Genomic DNA, 23,530 nt, shown 5'->3' with positions numbered 1-23,530 from the left:
TCTATCAATCGGGGAACTGTAATTACATTAACACGTTTGCTTTTTCTCCATCTTCTACTCTTTACAGATGAATTTTTATAACACTATCCCTTGTGCATGTGAAAAAAACAACTTGCGCTCTTGTTACAAGGGAAACAGTTAAGTCAAGCATGTATAATAGTCTTATGCTAATTAAGCAGAGGTTAAATTAGTAGGGCAAGAGCCCTGGTCTAAGTAGTGGCTCTAGGGATGTCTGTTCCAGGTTCTGTTTTTCTTTTTGTTTTGTGTCTTGAACCTAACTTTGCCTGATTTGGTTAAACCCGATTTCCATCAACAGCAGCCAAGTAACACAACAAGAACTCTAAAATGAAAGGTTAATCTGGGGGGGAGGGGGGGGGGGGCGGAGAACTTGTAACCTAAAGGAAAAGATTGTCTGAACTTTACTAGACAAAATTGAACAGTTGCTTTGTGTTTTGCAGAACATAGTCACTTATTTCTTCGAAGAAACCACAAATGCCCACACTTAAAGAACACCTCTAAGTATGCATCAGTAATATCTGACTTTGACATGCATGTCTGTTAGAGGTTAACTATTACACTTTATGAATCGCCAAAAGAAAGAGTGTTAATACATACTTCTGGGGAGATTTGCTTTAATGAATGCAGACTAAAACTGGTATTGAAAATTGTGAAGCTGCCACTTAAGATGTCAAACAGAGGTACACATCACACAGACAGAAGGTTTAGTTAGGCTGAGGGGAAAGAGGATGAATGCTGGGGAAGTAAGCTTTAAATGGGAGCCACATTGTATACAGAGGTTTCCCTGATTAAAACAGGGCCTGCGAGATGTCCAGGAGGCCTCTTAAAAACGTACCTGCAATTTAATATTCTGCTTTTCCTTGCCAAATTGCGTGCCAGGTTTTAAAGGGATTTTTGGTAACAGCCTAGTTCCACATAGACGTGTTTGTGTTTAGCTTTCCAATTAGAGAGCGGGACACAGCTGCAGCCTAGAGTTACCAGGAACATTAGTTCACAGGGCTTGTCTTACTATTGTTGAAAGTACCCAAAAGTCTGACACCAACTTTTTTTTTGTTTTAAATGAACCCTGTCAAACAAGATGAACCCCACTTAGCATACAGATATGCATTCTAAAACAATTTAGTAGTAAACTGAAGCACAGCCTTTTTTATTTTCTTTTACAATGCGAAATAAGGAAAAGATACAGTATGTTGATTAACATATCTGCTAAGAAAATACTTTGAGGGTTTCTACATTTCTGGTTTAACTGCTGTTGGACTTCCTTAATGAGCAATGGCTGTTATAGGGAATAGTATGAACAAATGTATCAAGTCCTGGCAGGTGATGCCGTTATGATATTCCACTGAATCCTATTTGGTAAGCAGCACATTCATCATAGTTTAAGGTGAAAGGTCACCATTATTGTTATATGGCATTTTAATTGAATAACTTCCCTGAGAAAGGAATTTAAACACAATGACGGCCAAATCATGTGCGTAGATCCAATACAATTGCCTGTGGGCGTGAGCTCAAAGCCTAAAACCATGGCCCTTTCTATAACGTGTGAGTCACTAGTCCAATTTAAAGTTTATGAGGTGATGCTTTGTTCTTGGCATGACTCAAAAGAAAGAGTTCCCTTGGTTATCCCTTTAGAGTCTTAGGCTTGAAGTTATTGCAGATGACCTATAAAGTGGCACAATATTAAGAATTAACCTTTCTAGGCCTAGACCAAATAAAAAATGTGATGTATCCATGATTGGGAAAATTATAAACTTCTACCCAACAGCATTTTTAAGTAGAAGAAATTGGCTTATAACTATAAATTAAACCGCAACAGAGTTTGTAATTTGCCATTCATGGGCAGGTCAAAGTTCAGATTTGGTCTAGGCTTAATTCTGAATGGAATCTAAAACCATAATGGGAGGGTTGTAAACTGTTAAACGCAACCCAAATGCACCCAGGCTGCAGACCAAATATTTCTAATAGGATAACATGCTAGGTATACTAACTAGAAGCACACATGTACATTATAAATAAATGTGAGTGTGCATACATGCTGTATCTACTGGTAACATACAAATTTAGTTGAAGAACCGGCCAAAAAAGCAAAAATCATTAATGCTTTGCAGTGATATCTGGCAGTTCATAATGAATTACTAGCAAATAGCCACCTGTGAATCAGGGGGGAAAAAGGCCAACTAGTCTCAAAAACTAATTTTAACTTGATAAAAGGAATTTTGGTAGCAATGTTTCAAAAGCATTCATTCTGAAAAGCCAATTTTAAAGCAATCAGTCTGTTACTGTTGTTCTGAAAGCACTTAAAACTATTTCACTCAGAGCAAGCTCTACTCATAGATAAAGCCTTCGATTAATAACAATCCAGCCAAGCGCTATGTGACAAAAGCCTCCCACCATCACAATTGCCCTCTTTAAAATCTCAATATGTCCAAGCAAGGGCACAGACCAGTTGGGTTCCAACTGAATTTAAGTTTTACTTTTGCACAGATTGCTCTGTTGTGAGTAGACACTTATTTAGGTTAATTCCATGATAAGGAGTTCATAAGAAAACTGAACGTCAAGATCATACATAGAACATGCACATATTGTAACAAATTAATCTAACATCTCTGGATTCCACCTATCAGCCTTTCTGTTTCAGTAGTTTATTTTAATACATCAGACGTTCTGTATCATTGCCAAATTACTAGGAAACTCTTTAGAATAATAATAATTGCAAAGGCGTCACTGTATGACAAATAACTTATGTGAAAAACAGATTTCACAGCTCGATCCTATATGTGATCAGCTGCATAGAAATGAGCCCAACTATGACATCATAAGTTTTAAAAGCCTCAGACAAATCATTCCCTGATGCTCGAAACTTGAGAGATGGATTGATGTGCGTTTTGTTTTACAGATGAAAAGTCTGTTCACTTCACAAGGGGGTATTTAAATGCAGCACTTTAAAATGCAAGTTGTCCGACTGAAACGGGCTTAAAAAGAAAAAAAAGAAAAACAGCCACGGATGCTTTACTTCACGTCTGATCACATCACTCTCTGCTATGAACTTCAAAACAGATCTATACACATGCAATATACATTACAAATCGAATGTCCTGCAGCTTGCAAGGCCAGTCGCAAAGGGCCAGAAAACTAACTCCTTTGTGACGTCATCAAATGAAATGTGGCCTCTCCCGACACGCGGAATCGCTACAATCGACCTGTTGCTTTAAAACATCATCCACACGGGTGCAAATAAAAACGGGGAGCAACATCCAGCAGCCGGCTGATCCTGCAGTGTGAGGGGTGTCAAGATAACACTCCCATTATGCAAATTAATAAAACAGACGAGTTACTTGAGTGATTAAATACTGCAGAAAAGTCCGATCCGCATGCAAGAGACGTGCCGGGGGAGTGGGGGGTGAAGTTTGCGATCAATAGTTATTCAAGGGAAGCGTGGCAGTGCCAAGCAATGCCATATTTCTTGAAGGTTAAAAGCCCGCTTCTACTCCCAGACAGCAGGACATGCCCAGTAAGTTAGAGGTGAACATGCGAAATCGGGTTACAGAAATGTGCTGAGCGACTCGGCCCCAGACACGTCTTTGTTTTGCTGCACACATTTTTTTTTATTTTTTATTTTTTATTTTTTTTTTAAACCCCTTACATAAAACTAAACCCGGCATGAAAAATGTCTCTGCCTACCACTCTTCAGTGACTCGAATAACCCGAGCCGGGTTGCTTTCCCCAACCCCTAACGAGTTGCAGGATTATTTCTTGCCCAGATAAAATGGTTGCTGCTCTCTATCACAACGTGAACCTCTGCAATGCGACTGGAATGACTCCCTTCTTTAAAACGATCCCTAAATATGTCATCTCTCCGTGCGCGGAATCGGCAGCGTGTTTAACACCCCCCGATTAGACTGAAATCCCTCCCCGGTGCCACATTTACCAATAATGTCGGGGAATAATCGGGGCAACCGAGCCCCAGCTGCTGCAGCCACTCAGAGGTCACCCGGAGAAACGTGCCACCCGAAACAAAAACAAGTCCCCGCACGCCATCGCAAGACCTGGGCTCCCAGGCGCCGCCAAAGCAGCCCCGATTCCGATCGGCGAAGTTCACTGCATGCCGCTCTGCCCCGTGAAGACGACATCCAAAGACGGGGGGGGGGGGGGTATTTTTGTTCGCCTCCCCTCTTAGCAAGACATTTAAAGATCAAACAACCCCCCTATCGGCGCACGCTTCGGTGGCCTGCACTCCTGCAAACGTGCCTTTCCTCGCAAAGCCCCCCGAAAATCAGCATCTCCCACCCCCGCTCGGTAATGCGCTCGCATCTGAGCGCCGTCATTAAACTCCAGTAAATCGATGGCAATATGACAGTAGATTAAAGAATTGCTCTGGCATCTGGAAATGGAAACCCGGAAAAAGCCAGAGGCGATATAGATATATAGATATATATATATGGCTGCTGCACGGCTCCACCAAAAAAAGAGACAGAGAACTATATATTAAAGAGCAAACAAAGCCATTTCTTGTTACAGTTACTAGGGAAAACAACATTTACCCCCCCTCTATTAATGCAATCTAAACAAATGCAAGTCGGTGTGATGTGATGTGATGGTCTTCTTTGCACGGGAGATCAGCAAGCCATTAAATAAAAGAGATGAGATATGGAAGACGCCGCGCACTCCAAATCAGTGCCCATTTCAGCGTGAATTGAATCTATACCCAGTGAGGAGACAGCACATACATTATAGTGCCCTTGTGTGCTAACCAGACAGCAGCGGATTCAAGCCCTCCATGCATTTCCCTCAAAACAAGCGAATCGGACGTGCAAACTTGTTCAGGTCAATAAACCCAGCATTATCTCCCACTCCAGCGGATTAAGAAAAGAAAAAGAAAAAAAAAAAAAAAAAAAAGAGGGCACTTACATATTTCTTTTGAATAATATTCCTCTTGGGTCGTTCCTTGCTCATTCTGCAATCCAAATCGGGTTTGCTAAAGAGAGAATCGCCACATGAATTTTCTTTTTTGATTATTATTATTGTGATCTCTCTCTCTCTCTCTCTCTCTTCTCAAACACACACCACAAGCCGATTTAAATCCCAGGTCAGTGTGGGTTTATTATTCCTCTCTTCTTTATTGCCTTCGCTGGAGCTACAGGGGCTCGCCTGGATGTGGTCGGAATAATCCCAAGTTAGAGATCCACGATGAGAAGGAAAACACAATCAAACAAAAAAAGCACTTCGGCAGAACAGACTCGTCATGATTCGCAAGGATATCTTCCATTCGTGGCCCAAAAAGGAGGACGTCATTCACTCTCCGTTCTCGCTCGCGACTGAACAGTATTGTGACGTACGCGTGCGTGTGTGTGTGTGTGTGTGTGCACTGTTGGAAGTTACATCTTGTCCGGGAAGGGGATTTAAATGTAACAAAATAAATAAGAGGTTCGCAGTCACGTTGTGGCTGCAGCTCGCAGACGAGGAGTGACTGCTCCGGCGGCGCTGCTGATCTGCACTAAGCGCCGGCCGTCCTTTCTTCCAGGGCTGCAGCCTATCACAGCGGAGGCACGGCACAGCGGTAACTTTTAAAGGGCCGCTTCATTAGGGACCGGCTACAAATACCTCTTTCTGACGGGGAACACGGGTCGCCTTTCGCGGAGCGCAGACGTCCGCCGGGCTGCGCAGATCTGCTCGATCCCGCCGCTCTCATTGGTGGAGCCGGGCAGACTCGAGCGCGCCTGCGGATATCTGCGGGCACGTTTCTTCTCGCCCAGTCGGACGGACGCACGCACATGGGTTGGCTTGTGTTTTTGAGTCTGTTGCATGTGTCACCCCCACCCTACACAGATGCATTAGCGTTAGATCACGGTATCGCCAATCGTGGCTTGTTGTTCTGCATTTGCAGCCGGCGAGGATGAAAAAGGGCGCCCTCTGCATTTCATTTGCTTATTCCACGCTCTCTCGTGTTTCATTGCCTCTTTGAGAAGGATAACTTCTCTTTTGGGTCTTGGAAGAGGAACTCGTGGAATTGGGTACGATGTGAACGCAGATATGTCGTAATAAACTGTTCCCTAGTAACACACAACGTTGCTGCAACATTTAACAATGAGGCTGCAATGATACATTGTCACCTGGGTTACCCCTTGCTATGAAAGTGTCTTTGAAACGTTTGATTTCCTAGGTCTGCACTGAAGAGGAGGTCTGTGCAGCCTATACAAGACCATGTTGGCCAAATAATGCTTGATATCAAGCATTATTTGGCCAACATGGTCAAGATTAATCTAACTTTTATGTGACCCATATTGTAATAAAAAGTTCATGGATAATATATAGAGTGTGCGTTATGAATACATTACGAATTATACATCCCTCTTATGGTATTGTGGTCAGATTAAAGAGTTTATCAAGGTTACAAAATGAGAAACTTGTTGGCCCACCACATTGTATATTTTGATGTCTGGATGAATGTCGATAGGCAGGTAGATAAAAAGGGAGAAGTAATGTAAGGCCACAGACGAGTGCTAAAGCATGGTTCAAGTGTTTAAATGAAGTGGACCTAAGCAATTCTCTTGCAAGGCTTTAGCATCTACTGTTGAATCACACACACACACAGAAATGGAGAACTTAATTTCCTAGACTCATGACTCAACTGAGTTTTAAAACTGCTTGATGAATTTGGTCTGAATTGATGAAAGTACAGTATGATGCTCCATGACTTCAGCACATCAAAGTGTCTGCTTGTACCAGGTGGGAGGCTATTTGGGGCAGCTGGATGTTTGGATGGCTATAATTTTGCAGTCAAGTGGATATGACTGTTAGATGACTAGTCAAATATCAGTCTAGTGATGACAGTGTGGTATAGTTTTAATGTATAATAAAGACTAAAGCCATAGTCCAGTACCACTGCTATAAGTTTACCAATGGCTGTTTTTAGTCATTCATGTTGATCTGTTGATAAGTACATATATACACTGATCAGCCATAACATTATGACCACTGACACTGATGATCTTGTTTTCATTGCACCTGTCAGTGGGTGGGATATATTAGGCAGCAAGTGAACATTTTGTCCCCAGAGTTGATGTGTTAGAAGCAGGAAAAATGGGCAAGCGTAAGGATCTGAGGGACTTTGACAAGGGCCAAATTGTGATGGCTAGACGACTGGGTCAGAGCATCTCCAAAACTGCAGCTCTTGTGGGGTGTTCCCGATCTGCAGTGGTCAGTACCTATCAAAAGTGGTCCAAGGAAGGAAAAGCGGTGAACCGGTGACAGGGTCATGGGCGGCCAAGGCTCATTGATGCACGTGGGGAGCGAAGGCTGGCCCGTGTGGTCCGATCCAACAGACGAGCTACTGTAGCTCAAATTGCTGAAAAAGTGAATGCTGGTTCTGATAGAAAGGTGTCAGAACACACAGTGCATCGCAGTTTGTTGTGTATGGGGCTGCGTAGCCGCAGACCAGTCAGGGTGTCCATGCTGACCCCTGTCCACTGCCGAAAGCGCCTACAATGGGCACGTGAGCATCAGAACTGGACCACGGAGCAATGGAAGAAGGTGGCCTGGTCTGATGAATCACTAGTTCAAGGTGTTGACTTGGCCTCCAAATTCCCCAGATCTCAATCCAATCGAGCATCTGTGGGATGTGCTGGACAAACAAGTCCGATCCATGGAGGCCCCACCTCACAACTTACAGGACTTAAAGGATCTGCTGCTAACGTCTTGGTGCCAGATACCACAGCACACCTTCAGAGGTATAGTGGAGTCCATGCCTCAATGGGTCAGGGCTGTTTTTGCGGCAAAAGGGGGACCTACACAATATTAGGCAGGTGGTCATAATGTTATGGCTGATCAGTGTACAGATTTTTAGTGGCTAACAACATGGTGGGGGAACTGCGCCTTCTGGGATCCCAAATTAATGAGGGAGAGCACCTGACTGCCATGAGTTGTTCCTCTTTTTGACAATTCGCCTCCCAACATATATATATATATATATATATATATATATATATATATATTATGACTCTGAAAACTGGTCAATAAACATAAAAATAACAAAAAATGGAAACAACCCAAATAGCATGGAAAGATGCATGCTTGTATCAAGATGGGACAGGGAAATAAATGGATCTGAGAACAAACAAAAGTGTGACCACTGAAACTGTGAAAATTATAAAATGGCAATGGGCCAGACACATTGCAAGAAGAACAGATCAAAGATGGACAAAATAAGCTATAGAGATGAATAAAGACCTAGAAGAAGACCACATCAAAGATGGGAAGGCAATAAGAAGCTTACTGAAACAAGTGGAAAGATCTTGGGGAGGCCTTCATTCAGAAATGGATCGATGAAGGCTGCTGCTGATAATATATAACTAATTCCAAACATAATTCTAATTAGGTTCCCCTCTGTCTGTACACATGTATTGCAACCATGTGAAGGAAGTACATTTACACTCTTTAAATACTCCTTACAAGTCAGGTACATTGCTGAGTAGTACATGTTTGTATTTATCCAGACCATCTATTCTAACATATTGTATATAGAAGACATCACTGTCCATTTTATTCTCACTTTGGTTTTTAAATAACTAAATAAATAATAACACATCATTTAATAACACTATGAAATTGGCATATTTATTTCCACAAAACAGGCCTACAATGAAAATAAACTATACATTAACCACTGGCTTGTGTAAAGACATCATTTTGAGCATAAGTGTATATTGTTATATGTCTCATGTAACCAGATTATGTAACTATCTGGTATTGTGGTTTAAGAAGTGTCATACTGAAATATCTGAATTCCGGTAAATATCAGATTTTAAATAGATTAGAAAAGTGACTAATGGGTTGGGGAAAACAGCTTATTTTATAATACTTTTTCAGTCTGCTATCATAGAGAGACCTGCAAATTCTATTGATTTTCACATCATAAATCCGCCGTAATTAGCTTAGTTCAGTATTGGCTGCTTTTCAATTTACATCATGGAAATCTTTATGTATTTTTCTCAAAATTATTTCAGATTCAGCTACTGTGCAGCCCTCACAGCTTGACTGTTTCTGTTTATATAAGGCCAATGCATTTGAAAACATGTTTGGAGCAGTTTATTTAGGTGAATCTTTAATGTAAGGGACTGTGTCCAAAATGACAACTAAACAGGAACAAAAAGAAAAAAAGAAAGAAAACAACCTCTTCACAAAGAAATGAAACAAATATCAGTCAATCAGTTCATGTAGAGACTTGAAAATACAAACTTTTTTGTAGAAGACCAGATTGAATTAATCCAACTTCTCTGCACATGTCATGGTTTATTAATGTATTTGTTCTGACAGCTTTATTGGGGGGCATTCTTACTAAGACTGGGCCCAATAATAACCCTTTCCTTTTTTACAGGCATCTGTGATGAGAACAGATGTTGAAAATAACATCTGTTCTCATATGTGAAGAACACACCAAAGAAAAAAAAATGCGACACATCCACTGTTTGACATGCAGAAACCAGTCCAGGTGGATCTTATTTACATCCATTCGACAAATCAGTACAAAACAAAGTCATTTAAGGTGACTCACATTCATTACAAGGGGTAACACCATTAGTACATGAAATAGAAATACATTTGGCCACACATTACATTGAACAACAAGAAAGATTGAGGCAATGCATTCAGGTACAATGAATGAGTAAAAAAGACAATGGATAGCATCAAAGGTTTTCTATGATGGGAACGCTCTATTAAATAAAAACACACCCACTGATACATATTCAGATTATACTAACATCATTCTTTGTTATCAACAGACCAACCCTACCGATCTGGAGCAATAAAACAGTAAAATAATCCATGAGGCCATCTATTTTTTTTTTCCAGCCACAGTCTGAAAACTTGTCAATCGTAAATAACCCGCTAGTTTCCTTAGGTGTCTGTCTTCCACAGTACAACAACCGCTGTAAGAAGAGTGCTATAGGGGGCAGCACTAGAAACAAGCATCTGAATACTAGAACTGTATCGAGTAAGCTGAGGCAAATCATATAATGACAGGAGCAATAATTGTGGAGGCACAAGTAAATACAGATTTGCATTGACTGAACAAACAAACAAACAAACAAAAAAGTGAATGGAACTTACATGGTTGCTATACACAAATGGAAAATTGCTGTAAACAATGTACATAAATGTGACACTTGTAGCCTCACAGCATTCTGTACTGTTTCCTTTAATTCATTTTCAGTGTCTGATTTGGAGCCAGAGTCTAAAATGTCAAAATGCATTAACACAATCATCAAAGCAGCAGGAACGACAGCATGTTTATTTTAGACAGCAAGTATAATAAACAATGGTTGCTTGTCCACTTTTGGGTCATATATTTGTCTGTTTGGGTTGTATTAAAATGTTTGGGCACAAAACACAGAGTTGCCACGGATATCCCCTACTTATTATTGCTACTGCTCATACCCAGCAAAATGAATATTTGTAATAACAATTCAACATTAACATCACGTATCCCAATATACGCATGATGTTCAATCACATCTTAAACCTAGGGACAGTATTATGTACACATATTGTGGTATATACATTACTAAGGGGTCTGGATAGTTGGCCAATTGAAAAATATCAAGTAAATATTCAGTTTCTGAACTTACCATCAACTAAGAGAGCATACATTTTTATAGAAATAGCAATGGTCATCAACAGTCAGCCATTAAGTGACCACTATGGATTTGCCACTTGGATTTTGTGGTGTATTGCAAAGAATCAGGAATCAGCTCTAAACTTGACACTAGAAAAAACATGGTATGCCTGAGGTTGTCTAGACACTTTCAGTACAAGCACTGGTCTCCACAGCCAGAAGAGGACTCCCATCTCTGATGAGTAATGTGTTTAAAGAGGCTCTTGTCTGTATATACCAAGAACAAACATCATCTCTACCAGAATCAAGCCACCACTGAGCTTTATAGTTTTATTCATAGAGGAGTAATGGCACAGTCTGCAAAGCAGTTTAGCGATATGAACATGCACTGGGAAAATTCACCATCTGTGATGTTGCCTTGTCTCAACTCCATTAAATGTGTCCAGAATGCTCTTGGAATACATTGGGGGATCTAGAAACTCTATGCTGAATGCAGTCCATAGCTGGAAAATGGAACAGAAATAATGAACAACACTGACTCCTTGAGAGTACACCATGTTCCGTGTGACCATATAGAACATTTTGAGCAGTATTCCCATTCTGCTAATGGGACCAGAAAGTGTAAGTCATAATACAGTTGGATTTGTATTTTTGTATTATGCTGAATGCATACAGTTCTGTTGGCACTTTTAATACCATTGATTTTTGACTGCTGCTGACTATTTTAAATGTCAAAGTATAAATATTTGACTAGGACTTTGTTGCAATCAGGTGACATTTTCAATTATTAGAAAAATGTCATTGTGGATACCTAAACTACCACACTAATAAGAAAACAAGAAGACGTAGATGTGGAAGATCATAGCCGTTGTGGTCTGGATCATCATTGGTGAGCACTTCACCATGGTCCACCAGTAGTTGTTGACTGACTCGACCCAAAGTTATCCACCAAGTGCCTGTGAATACCTGTCAAAAAAGCCAGATTGTAATGTTGATGAAATGAAGCACAAAGCAACTGGTGCATTGCCATTGCACAAGGGATTACCCTGCTTTTGCATCCGGATGCACTGGGATTCATCAAGATCTGCCTGGATCAAATATTGGATCAATGATATACTAGGGTGTTGAGAAATCACAATCTTGTCATTTTTACCTTTCTATCCTTTTAATTTGCTCCCTGACAGATCTGGCATTGGATTGTCAGGCATTCTGGACTCCAGCTAAATCATTCTGGGAAGAAAATCAAATACTGCCTTTTCAGAACATCCTCCATTCAAAATAATAAATCATCCATGTTTAGGGAAATTAAAACTAAGTGAAAACCTTTGGGTTGCACAATTGTCATAATTTGTAGACTGTTTTAATCAACTAAGTAAAATCAATTCTAAAAACTGAAAACAAATTTAAGCAAAATCTCTTTCCATCTTCCAAATGTTGTGGCCCATTGCAGAAAAGTATTTTTTGATATTTACACTGAAAGGAGCAGAATCTATTAGGTATGCTGTTTTTAGCACTCCTGAGACACTCAGTCACTTCCAACATGCTGTGAGTGGCATTTAAGCACAAATGAATCAATAGACTTGCTTGGCTGGGAATTGCATGCTACTGCTGTGATACTTCTTCTTGTGTATCTATATTTATATCCACACTGCAGGCCATAAGTTGAGCAGCATCATATTATGTGTAATGAAACTGAGGCTGAAAAAGATATTGCTTGTTATTTTTCATTGTAGTCCCTGGCTCGTACAACTATATTGGCATTCTTGATCATTTTACTGTCTCGTCTCGCAGATGCAGTAAAGGGGAAGTTTGGTGGCAGCTCAAAATATCCCCCTTTTTCTGGTAAGGGTATTGTACACTGTCTTATGAATCATAAAAATATGTTTATTCTTTCAAAATAATTATACAGTTGTAATAAGTACAATTACTGCAGTTACTGAGATATGAACAACTGGGTATTGCACAAAGGTCTTCTTGAGGCGTAATATTGTTTCTTCACCTAAATGGCTTCCTTATTTCACAGTTTTTTGTCTGTACACATTTAAACTGTAGCTCCACAGCACACAACCCCTTGAAGTTCACTTCTTTTTCAGATTGTAGTGTAACAGATCCTGTGTATGTTAAATTATAGTACTTTCCAGTGACATGCGACACCTTGTATTCTGATGGCAGTGATATTCTTGATAGTGCTTGATTAATGTTTTTAATTACGAAACCTCATGTCAGCCTTTAGCATTTTTACTATTTTTTTATTCTGGATATACAACATTCTGTTTTTGTAATTGAATTAATAATTCCTATTCATTTTAGTGGTGTAATAGAAAGTTGGATCATGATGAATGATGTCATCTGTGTTTTATCCAGGAATTCCCTAACACTGTATCAAAGGTTTAGATTTAATTAGCAAATTGTTTAGCAAATTCTGATTTTCTTTTGTTTTAAACTGACATTTACCAGGAGGCATTTATGCAGTGTTCGTGTGTGCTGAAATGTGTACTAGCAGGATAACACTCCTTACAAATGTCTGTACAGGATTGATGAATAGCTAGTTCTCCTGAGAATGAACCAAATATAAATATTTGACATCCATGAAAAAGCTGTAAAGTTTATTCGCTTTTGTGAAACTGCACCCTAACTAATAAAAGCACATTTGCTGTTAATGATGTGAGAAATGCCCCATATCTTTTGTGTGTGTTTCATTCTTGATTCAGGGGCAGTTAAGATTACAAACTGGTGAATGAGCACAGCTGTTTCAGAGATTAATACATTCTGTCCTTCAAGAGGTAACATGCAGAAATCAACAACTCTGTAAATACTTATTTTCCCCAAAATCAGGCCTTCACTGTACAACATCTAATCATATTAGAATTCGAAATTGTACTGCATGACAAATAAAAATATTAAAAATAAATGTATTTAATTTTGCTCTTGCTAGCCATAATCATAGCTAGAAATCAACTTTTTAAAACTACCAGGTTTTATCAGAATAATTGTGTAGAAGTCTACATATTCTACTGCATAGCTTCTGTGTTGCAATAGAATTGGTGATTTGGTGACCAACCAAATAAAACCAATAAAATACAGTAAATGCTGATATTATTTGTAATCACTGCTCAGTTTGGATCTAAGGCCTTTTTAGAAAAAACTAAAAATGACTATATTGAGGACAACCATCTTGGATCAATATGGTCATGAACCCCAATGAATAAGGTAATATTGGTTAGAAATGAAATTTGGTCCACATTCTCTTTTGCTTTCCCAATCTTCTCTGTATCAGCGCCTATCTCATCACAAGCATTGCTCACGTCAGCACGGCTTTTTAGAGTGGTGCCCAGTGACATGAACAGAAATGTCACCCCTGCCTGCAAATAAAAGAATATTAATAAAAAATTCTATGGAGTTTACTCTACACAGCTCTGGTACATAAAGCCACATGATTTACTCACATCCATTCTTTAGAATTCCTTTCAGAAGCTGATTTATTTTCCTCTCTGAATACAGTTCTCTCGCTCACAAAGAATCGGGATCCCAGGGGGATAAGGACAAATCCTTCAACACATCACTTTGACTGAACCGAGCATCGTTTTAGTTAGGAAATACAATGACAAGTTTTTAAAAATGTGACGTTTGAACATGTCATTCGCAGACAGCAGCCTTGTTGCTTAAAACAACTGTAATCATTTTCAGACATATCTAGTAATTAAACTTACTTTATCTAGACTTACTGATATGTTGTAGGGTTTTCTTTTTTTAATTTTAGCCTGTGGGGTGTTTACCTCCTGGGCTGTGGACCTGAAGGGCCTAATGACTAATTGGGTACATTGAGAGTTAAAATCCCTTCTGAAACAATGTGAACATCTTAACAACATGGTAAACCTGCCTAGGTACCTGACAGGTGGCTAGGCATAAATGCTGTCATTCCACCTCTTCATAAATCTAATATGAAATGTTGTATTATTTAAGTAATTGTCAAAAGATGACATCTCAGAGAGTGAGGTTAAGTATTGTAGCTGTAATTGCTGTGCTAACCAGGGAATAATTAAGCAGCTGGCTCTTGCAGTTTGATTCGGTGAAACCGGCGTCTTCACTTCATCAGGGAGCTTGCCCCTGTTCCCCATCCAGGTGCTGGAACAATAGAGGAGCATCAATCACCTGAGACTCTGTAGGCCTTGACTCTTCACATTCACAGGCCGACTTTTAATTCAGTATACAGTACTCTGGGAAGCCTTTGATATGTGGGGCACTAATACAAGTATACATTTTTATCTTTTTCGTGTTTTATAGGGACTAAACTGCATAAAAACAGGGCATTAATAATCCTTTGCCATAACTCTGAGCCGAGAAATGCTTTTTTCCCAGAGTGTATTCCAACTAATGATTTCTGCTTCCTCTCTAACAACCAATACACTATGGCCATGACACTTTTTCTTCTGTACTACACAATATTCCATCATTGCAGTGTCTTCACTTTTACATTTAGTTTAAGCCTGGGATACGCATGGGCATGGGCATTTACAGCCAAGATATTTAACTCCAGACACAGCAGTGAATGTGCCTGGTCTCTGGACTAAGACCCAGTTAGTTTTCTGCTGCCTGTCCGGTAAGAACCATACTGTTACTGTAGGCTGTCTTCCTCCATCTTCCTACACCATTAATGCACCATGTGGCCAGAATGGACATTAACTTATAAGCAAGGCCTTTGCCTGTGAAACAGCTCGGATGAGAGAGCTCTGCTTGGTAACATTAATTGTATGGATGTTTTATCTCTTGATACATATCCTTCTTTTGCCAGTCAGGATCTATTTTGAAGAATTAATCAGATGTAAGTTTCATGTGTTTGAGACCAGAAAGAAATCAGCCTAATGTCCATAATTTGAATTAACTGACACTTTGCAGGAACGTTTAGGCATTTTTATGTCTTTCAAGTCGATGTCAATGATTGATATGTGGTGGAGGAATTTGGATTTCATATAGGGGTTATCTTGAAATCAAAGTGAAAGATCAAAATGCTAGAGTTATTATTGTAAAAAGGTCCAAAAAAAGTCCAGTAACAATATGAGCAGTTTTTTAAGTAACTGTAAAGAGAAGGTATGACTTTAAAAAGACTTAGGTATAAATATGAGTAATTGCTTTACAATTGATCCAAATTGAAATGTTTTTCTGGAGTCACACAAACACATGCAGCTTTTTAAATATTGTGTTGATTGAAAAATACAAATAAACACATGTTGATAAAAGAAGAAAACTGTAAAACATTGACCCCCTACCAATCCCTGATTACGATTCCAATACTTTGAAGGCAGAATTTAAGCTGATACAGGATTTCCTTCAGTTTTGTTGTGGTTGAGCTACCTTCTTTATTATTCCCAATCAACGTGGTTCATTTAAGTACATGGCAAGTTAAGGAAGTTTACATATGGTGGTCTCCTTCACAAAATTGCTGCTCTTTGGTGTGTGCAACCTTAAAAAACGCTAGTGCTGCTCTATGTACACTTTAAAACCTCTTATGCCAGAACGCTTAACAGCATTCGGTCTGCTTATTAGCCCAGCAGTGTCATATTACTCATCTGGAGTACGCTGGCTCGATAGCATTGATTCAACAGCAGCAAACAACTATGGTTAAACTATGACCCTCTTGTCCCATTTTCACAGGTTATGAGCTATATTTGACTATAACAAAATTTTAGTATAGAAGGAAGCAGATATAACCCGATTAATGATTACCAAGTACAACCAACAGCCAATAAGTTTCACTGAAAGTCAAAGATGGCCCAGGATATGTCTTTTATATGAGATTTGAACAGTTTCTGTGGGTGGTAAGGGAATGGCATAATAAAGAGAAATTAATTAGTGGTAGCAAGGAATTTTGGTGAAAGGTGTATTAATTTTACCAGTACCTGTTTGATGATATATGGGGGAATTAGATTTGTAGGTGGAACACAAGAACTCCAAGTTAGGCTTTACCCCACAGTGCTTTAATCAAAGGACACCTGCACCAAGCACAAAGCCATTCTCTAGGTTTACTATGCTTGCACAGGATTTCTCCTTTGCTTAGATGTGAAAACAAAATAAGACAAATGGCCACAGTTAAAGAAAAGCCTCTACAAAGGATATAAGCCAGCTTGGGTGGTCTGCTAATAAAGACTAAGCCCAATGGAATGACTGAGGAACCCCTGAAGTATATGATCAGGACACACTAAACAGCAGTGAAGGAGGAGTAGAGAGAGGGGAAAAAATAAAAGCATTGAATCACTGCTTATGTTTTAAGTAGTTAACTGGAGGTCTAAGGAAAATCTGTTTTATTTTTCCCTGTCATAATTATAACAATTGGCCCAGTGTTCATGTACTGCACAACCTCAAATAAATCACATCTACATTTAAGTTGGAATTGGTCTTGAAGCGCCAATTTAAAGTTCAAAACATAATTCTACCCTGCGGTTTTCCTTATTTAACAATCACTTGGTCAGCTATGGAATGTCAATGTGTGCTAAAACGTGTTTTATAAATAAAGATTTTTTTTTGTATGATTAGCTCTTTTTAACAAAAAAGTAAGCATATTAGTAACAACATTGCATATGCTAGCCTATTAGCAGGGCTCTGTTAAGTATAATTAATTGTTAATCAGATCTGCTGAGCTGTACTGCCAGCACAGGATATATGAATACACATTCTCCAAATTCTGCCCTGTCAAGCTATCCAATTCTATTCACACGGTGCAGACAACTTAGGTAAGGAGCCAAACAGAGCTTGACACAGTTTTTAATGACAGCACAACAAGCACAGGTGACTGACCACTCACAGGGGTTATTAATGCCCTGCTTAACAAGGAAACCCTGGCCTACTGAGAACCTGACAAGCATGGTGACACTTATCCAATTTTGTGCCTAAGAATGGAAGTTCCTCATCGCAGCCCATGTCTCAGATCTGATTCAAACCAGCTACTGGACTCTAGAGCCTGACATTTACCGATTGAGGCACTCAGCCAGTCCTTTCCATGTCTTTTCGTGAAATACTTAACAAAAAGAGATGAACGTTCTCTCTGGTTAAACAGGCTGGCGGAATATAAATGACTTGATTTCTCACGAAGGTTTGGTTAAGTTCTGCCTGTCCAATAACCAGCACTCCAGACTTAATCCTGTTTTCCCGCATGATGGAAATGGGCAAGGAAATCAGGTATCACCACCTTGGAAGCAGAACCGATTGAAAATGTGCAGACACACAGATGACATTTTATCCTAAGAGTGACCAGATACACTCCCCTTCACTCAAAGGTAATTTAAAAGCAGTTTATAGCCAATTATTGTATCTAATAGTCTATGGCATTAAGAGCAATAGCTTAAAAATGAATCTTCCAGGATTAATAATGTGGGGTCAATCAAGTCTTCTTTATTCACAGAATACATAGGAGCCCCTCCAGAATGGTGCTCTCAGAGATTGTAGCATGCCTAGTGTTTTTAAGCAGAGGGCTTATTTAAGCTGCATGGTTTGCATGAGAAAAACAAGAGGCATTCTTATGGGAGGATCAGATCATTTGCATTCCCCTTGGGTGCTTATGATTTAGTTACATGTGTCCCTTTTTTAATAGGTTGTCTTTTGCTATCAGGCTTCTTTTTTGTGTTTTTTTATTTTCTCATTCTTCTAAGGCCTGATTTGCAAATGAAAAGAGACATAATTGTACTTGAACTAACTGAATAATCACTAGGTGGGTAGTGGGGAGTAAATGAGAGGGAGATGTGCGTTATTTATGAGCAGAAATTAGCTTGCCGTTTGCATGTGGATTCTCTCTATTAACGTGAGTGATAATGCCATTCCTGAAATTGCAAATATGTCCTGTGCAAAACAATCTGGGAATATGTGCGTCAGGGGGTCTGCTTGGTAATTGTTTTACCATAGAAAGCAGAGAAAGAAACATCATATTGGACAATATGGTTCATAGCTGAAATTAGATTTAAATAAACATGCGTTGCCATCATGCTTGGATTCTTCATGATATTTATCAATGATAAGTATCAGTGAAGGATACAGGCACTCCCCAGACTGCAGATGACTCAACTGAAGGAAATCTGACTTTATGTAAAAGGTCCCAGTAAAAAATAAATTAAAAAAAATCCTTTACATTATTCATTATTTTTCTTTACAAATGGTTTTTAAATAAAATACAGTGCACTTTGGGCCTAGAATAGACATAGATAAGATGTGATTGTGATTATATTAATTATCACTACTCTCCATTATAATATTCACCTCATATTCTATCCAAGAGGTGGTGTTAAAATGTCTCAGTAGCTTCATTACTGAGTAAAACTGCACTCCTGTTTATTACTAATAAGCATCATAAGTCCATCCTAATGATGCATGAAGTCATAATAATAATTCAAAAAAAGCATTTATTACTTACACACAGGATGGAGATATTTCACACACTGTCCTGAGTCCTTCATCCTCAACTCAGCAAAAGAAGAGAGTATGTGCTAACTCAGATGAAAGATTGAACTATGAGCATTTGTATAATAAAATAAAAAACACAAACAGATGAAAAGAAAGAAACATAATTCATTTGACAAGAACTGGAGCATATTTTTACTAACTAAGGGTCACAGGGTTCATTATGTAGATATTTCTGCTACAGTGATGTCACTCCCATAGACTTGGAAGAATGTATAACCCCCACCTATGTCAGGTTGTCTGTTCAAATCAGAGGTCTGACCTGACCATACAGTCCACAATAAGATAAAAACAACACATATTATACGAATGCAGAATCACACCTTTTATCTATGTAATAACTGATTTAAAGAGATGTGTTTACAAAACCATTATCCAGAGAGCCTGGACATCATCTATCATCTTCATTAAAATGTTGTACATATGCAAATTGCAGTGCGCTTTGTACTACCTGAGCATTTGTCGAAATTCATGTTGGAGGAACTTAGTGAATCAATACTCCACCCAGGAAATGGATTGCAATCCTCCCTCATACAGATGGAGGTGTGGGGGTGGGGGAGGGCAGGTCTATTTAGTCAGCCAGCAGTCACAAACACTTCACTGAAACATCATAACCAATTTGACCATGCTGTTGTCCTACCACTTCCTGCAAGTCATCTGTGACACTTTTGCAATACAGTACTCAGAGGTTGTGTCATTTGAATGTGTCAGACAGTATTACACCATTCAATGAATGTCTTTATTCAGCACTTTATACTACTACTACTACTACTACAACAACTACTAGTACAACTACTGCTACTACTACTACTACTACTACTACTACTACTAAATAATACTAAAGTATAAAGTATAGGTCTGAAATAATGATTTTCAGAACAAATGGCAAACAACCATCCATTCCCATAAATGCCAAATTTGTTTTTTGTTTCATTTTAAATTAATTAACTATTGGAAGAATTTTATTTCACATCTTATTATGACTATTATGAACTTACCAAGAGCTGCAGCACAAGCAGATGAATGCCATGAAACCCTATTCTGTGGCATAATCACTGAACACAAAACACCTATTTTATATTTAGATAAAAAGTCTAATCAATATTTAAAAAGGTCAGCTATAACATGGCAAGGGTTGATAGTAGAGTTTGGGTAAACAGCCCAGGGAGTTCAATGTATAACTATGGCATATTTACATATCTGTTTTTGACATTATAATTACAGATTCTTTAAAAGTGAAGAGCATTTTGACAAATTGGAATATTAAGGAATTAATTACTGAGGCACTCTTTAATGACGACGATTACTGTTTTCCCTGCAACAAAATATGCAGGGCTGTAATAATCCAGAGAATGAGGTGATATAGTGACGTGTGGTTATTGTTTGATCATTTCACCTTCAGTCTCTTTCTGGCTTCAAGCTGGCTGTTAAGGATGGTATTTATTGCAAATTCGCTTTTGTTGATAGTGAGGGCAATGGGTTGTGTTGTGTTCTGCAATGAGATATAGCCTGGTCTGAGCCAGCTTTATCTCAGCCAAAATGTTTGGCCTCTTCACTTCCTTTGAACACCCTGATGATACCAATCCTAGAATGGTGGGGTGAAATATAGTGCCGACATAAAGCATAATCATAAGGTATACCATCAAAATACCATCACGGTGTTGAAAGTGTTACGCTTTGCAGTTATTTCACTTGCATAACTCATACATCTTCAGCTGGAACACTACAGGTGCAAGAGACATCATATGAAGATAGAACACCCCCTTGCCTTGAGCTGAATCTCAAGCAGCTTATCTCAATGTCACAGCTGCCGCTCATTTTAATATGTCAGAGCTCTATGTACATACACACAAATACATACAAAACGAATTAATTTGAATGAATAGATCATTTCCATAACAGACTTCATCAGCTTCTTAAACTATACGTCCATGCATTGGCAATGATTTAATTTGCCAGTTGCAAAAACAAGACAACATTCCAAGAAGCCGGAGCATTTTTCTCATGAAAAAATGTCTCTGTTTTTGCTATTACCACATCTGTTTTGCTCATATCTTTCACAACATACTCTACTAGGTGGGTTTCACACCAAATGACAGTTAATGTAATGCTCTTTATACTTCCTTGTAAGTGTTTTGGCAACTTCCGAGTCACATCTGTGGGAATAAAATATTTTCTATAGGTATTTTTTGTCTTTTTGCATGGAATTAATGTGTGGGCTGAATATTATTTAGAAAAACTATTTAGGGACCTAATGAGCTGACACAATTCTTTGTGGTACTGACTGAGTCTGAGATGAACCATGAATTAATACTGTCATGCAGGGGAGTCTTTTTAAATAGGAGTCTTATCAGTTGTTTGCTACAGTATACACTCTGTTTTACATTTCCTGTTCTGTTAAGTATAAACATGATGACATGTTGTTCTCTGACCAGAACATAGTGATATAACTTGAACAATTGAGTGTTCTTTTAACTTTAAAAATGTATAACTGATCAAAGTAGTGCTTAAATGATGATGTAGGATAGAGTGCATCACAGTGTCCGTCGGTCATTGTGGCACGGTGTGGGGTTTGAACCATGTGTGTTTGGGCTTGCGGCTCTGCATTGCAGTCAGTTGGGTCTTTTTCAGGACCCAATCTTGGTGTGGGTAGTTGGTAGTCTGCGTCAGTAATCTAGGGGGGGTTCTCATACAAAGCAAAGTCTGTATTCGCGTTCTATGTCAGTTGTCTTCACTTCCTCTCGCTCATGAATGCAATAAAATGTGATAAATTGTAACAATTGCAAGTCACACTGGATAAGGGCTTTTGCTAAGAAATGTTATAATAATGAGGGGAAAGCTCTTTGTCCTGAAGTGAACTACTCCCCACATGCTGTCAAAGGCTATCCTTACTTCAAAAGGTATGATTTCAAAAAGATAAATAACTTAACCCATAACAACCAAATGAATACTAATAATTAGGTTTAAACCAGAATTGGGATGGTAGCTAGAGTTCATATGGAAGGACAACCAAAATATTCTCTGCTAGCCCAATATGGGAAAAATGCATTAGGCGCCTGATCAGAATTAATTATATGTGCACTTTTTCTAGGGACTGCTTTTCAATAATCACATGAAAAAGAAAAATTATGTTAAAAAACCCAGACAGTAGTACCGTTGAAGCAGACAACTTTATTCTATACAATACAATGTTATACCCTTTATCCTTACAGAAACACATATTTATATTTCAAGACAAATGCAAAAAAAATATTAAAAAGAAAAGAAGAAATGTCAGCAAAATAAAATGCGTTTCTAAGAGCCCTAGGGATTTGAAATAAAGTTCAAACATCCCTCTCAGACAGCCTTTGTCTAACTGTAGAATTTAATGAGAAAAATGCATAAATGAAAGAACAACAGTAAGCACAGACATTACTGGTATAATTAATATCCTAATCATCTTGAAAATAGTACGGCTGTGCTTTTCTGACATAAGAAAAACAAACAAACAAACAAATATAATCTTCTAAAGGTTCAGAAATTCTGGAAGGGTTGGACTCTGAAATTGAGAAATTGATGTACTAGCCCACCACAGACAAAAATAAGAGTATTTCACAGGGACACATGAAACTGGATTTCCACTAACCGCCCCCCTGTCATCAGAGCTTGTTACAGCAAGAAGTCTACTTAACATTCCAGCAGGTTTTTTTAACGGAAGAGATTACTGAAATTTCTCCCTATCTCCCTATCACAGCTGTTTTCAAGACGCCATAAAGGAAAAACCTGCCACAAGGAATCTGTGGAGGTTCCTCTCTGACAATCTAGCGATACAAATTACCAGTAACTCTGAAAGGACTCAGTAACGTTTTACTTTAAGAACTCGTGACACACTCTGTGTTTGTAATGCAAATGTGAATATTTGCCACGATGTCATACCGTGTCCTATGAATGAAGTTTGTATGAGGAAGTAATAAGACAAGGTTTGCATGAGATCCAAAATGGGTGGAAGTCTGGTATTTTCCCGAACATCCACCCATACAGCCTGGCATGAACAGATTAATTCCTTACAGGGTGGGGGGCCCTCTCTAGAGAGATGGTAGTGTACACATTACATTGAACTGTACCATTGGATGTGTAAGTGTGCACAATGACAGAGATATGACCCTGGGCCGGAGTCCAAGCAACTTTATTTTGTGTTTGAAACTGATGATGGCAGTAAGTAAGTAACTTTGCTTTAAATGTTCAGAATCTTCTGTTCCTGTATTTTAGCTCAATTTTGGATGATTTCTAAATGGGCAAATTCTTTTGTTTCAGCAGGAGTGCCTCAGAAATGGCAATCTCATTCACCTGCCTTAGCAGACGATTCAGGAGAGTCGGAGAAATTATGCATCTACAGTTGTGCTCTGAACAAACAGATTGGTAAGGGCCTTCCTAACAGCAACAGGTGGGGGGGGGGGGGCTGTGTTGAGGGTGCGG

At 38.9% G+C, this 23,530-nt stretch overlaps 1 protein-coding gene and 1 long non-coding RNA gene across 4 annotated transcripts in view; both read right to left on the bottom strand.

The window, feature by feature from the left end:
- The window catches only part of LOC136760464 (protein Jumonji), a 139,622-nt gene extending 134,092 nt beyond the window's left edge, over positions 1-5,530 (bottom strand). Inside the window, exon 1 of one of the 3 annotated variants that reach the window (XM_066715873.1) lies at positions 4,927-5,530. In XM_066715873.1, the coding sequence (XP_066571970.1) occupies positions 4,927-4,971 (45 nt within the window). In that variant the 5' untranslated portion in view covers positions 4,972-5,530. Of the gene's footprint in view, positions 1-3,946; positions 4,038-4,926 lie in introns of those variants that run through there. The other 2 variants (XM_066715874.1, XM_066715875.1) reach the window with 2 other exon arrangements.
- Positions 5,531-9,160: 3,630 nt separating this feature from the next.
- LOC136759636 (uncharacterized) overlaps positions 9,161-23,530 on the bottom strand; it is a 40,789-nt gene continuing 26,419 nt past the window's right edge. The window contains exon 3 of the long non-coding RNA XR_010820082.1: positions 9,161-11,596. This is a non-coding gene — a long non-coding RNA (uncharacterized LOC136759636). The remainder of the gene's footprint in view (positions 11,597-23,530) is intronic.

Source organism: Amia ocellicauda, chromosome 10 (assembly GCF_036373705.1).
Source record: "Amia ocellicauda isolate fAmiCal2 chromosome 10, fAmiCal2.hap1, whole genome shotgun sequence".
Classification (NCBI taxonomy): Eukaryota; Metazoa; Chordata; class Actinopteri; order Amiiformes; family Amiidae; genus Amia; species Amia ocellicauda.
Note: the sequence above shows the minus strand (reverse complement) of the source record. Positions and strands in the feature narration are given on the sequence as shown.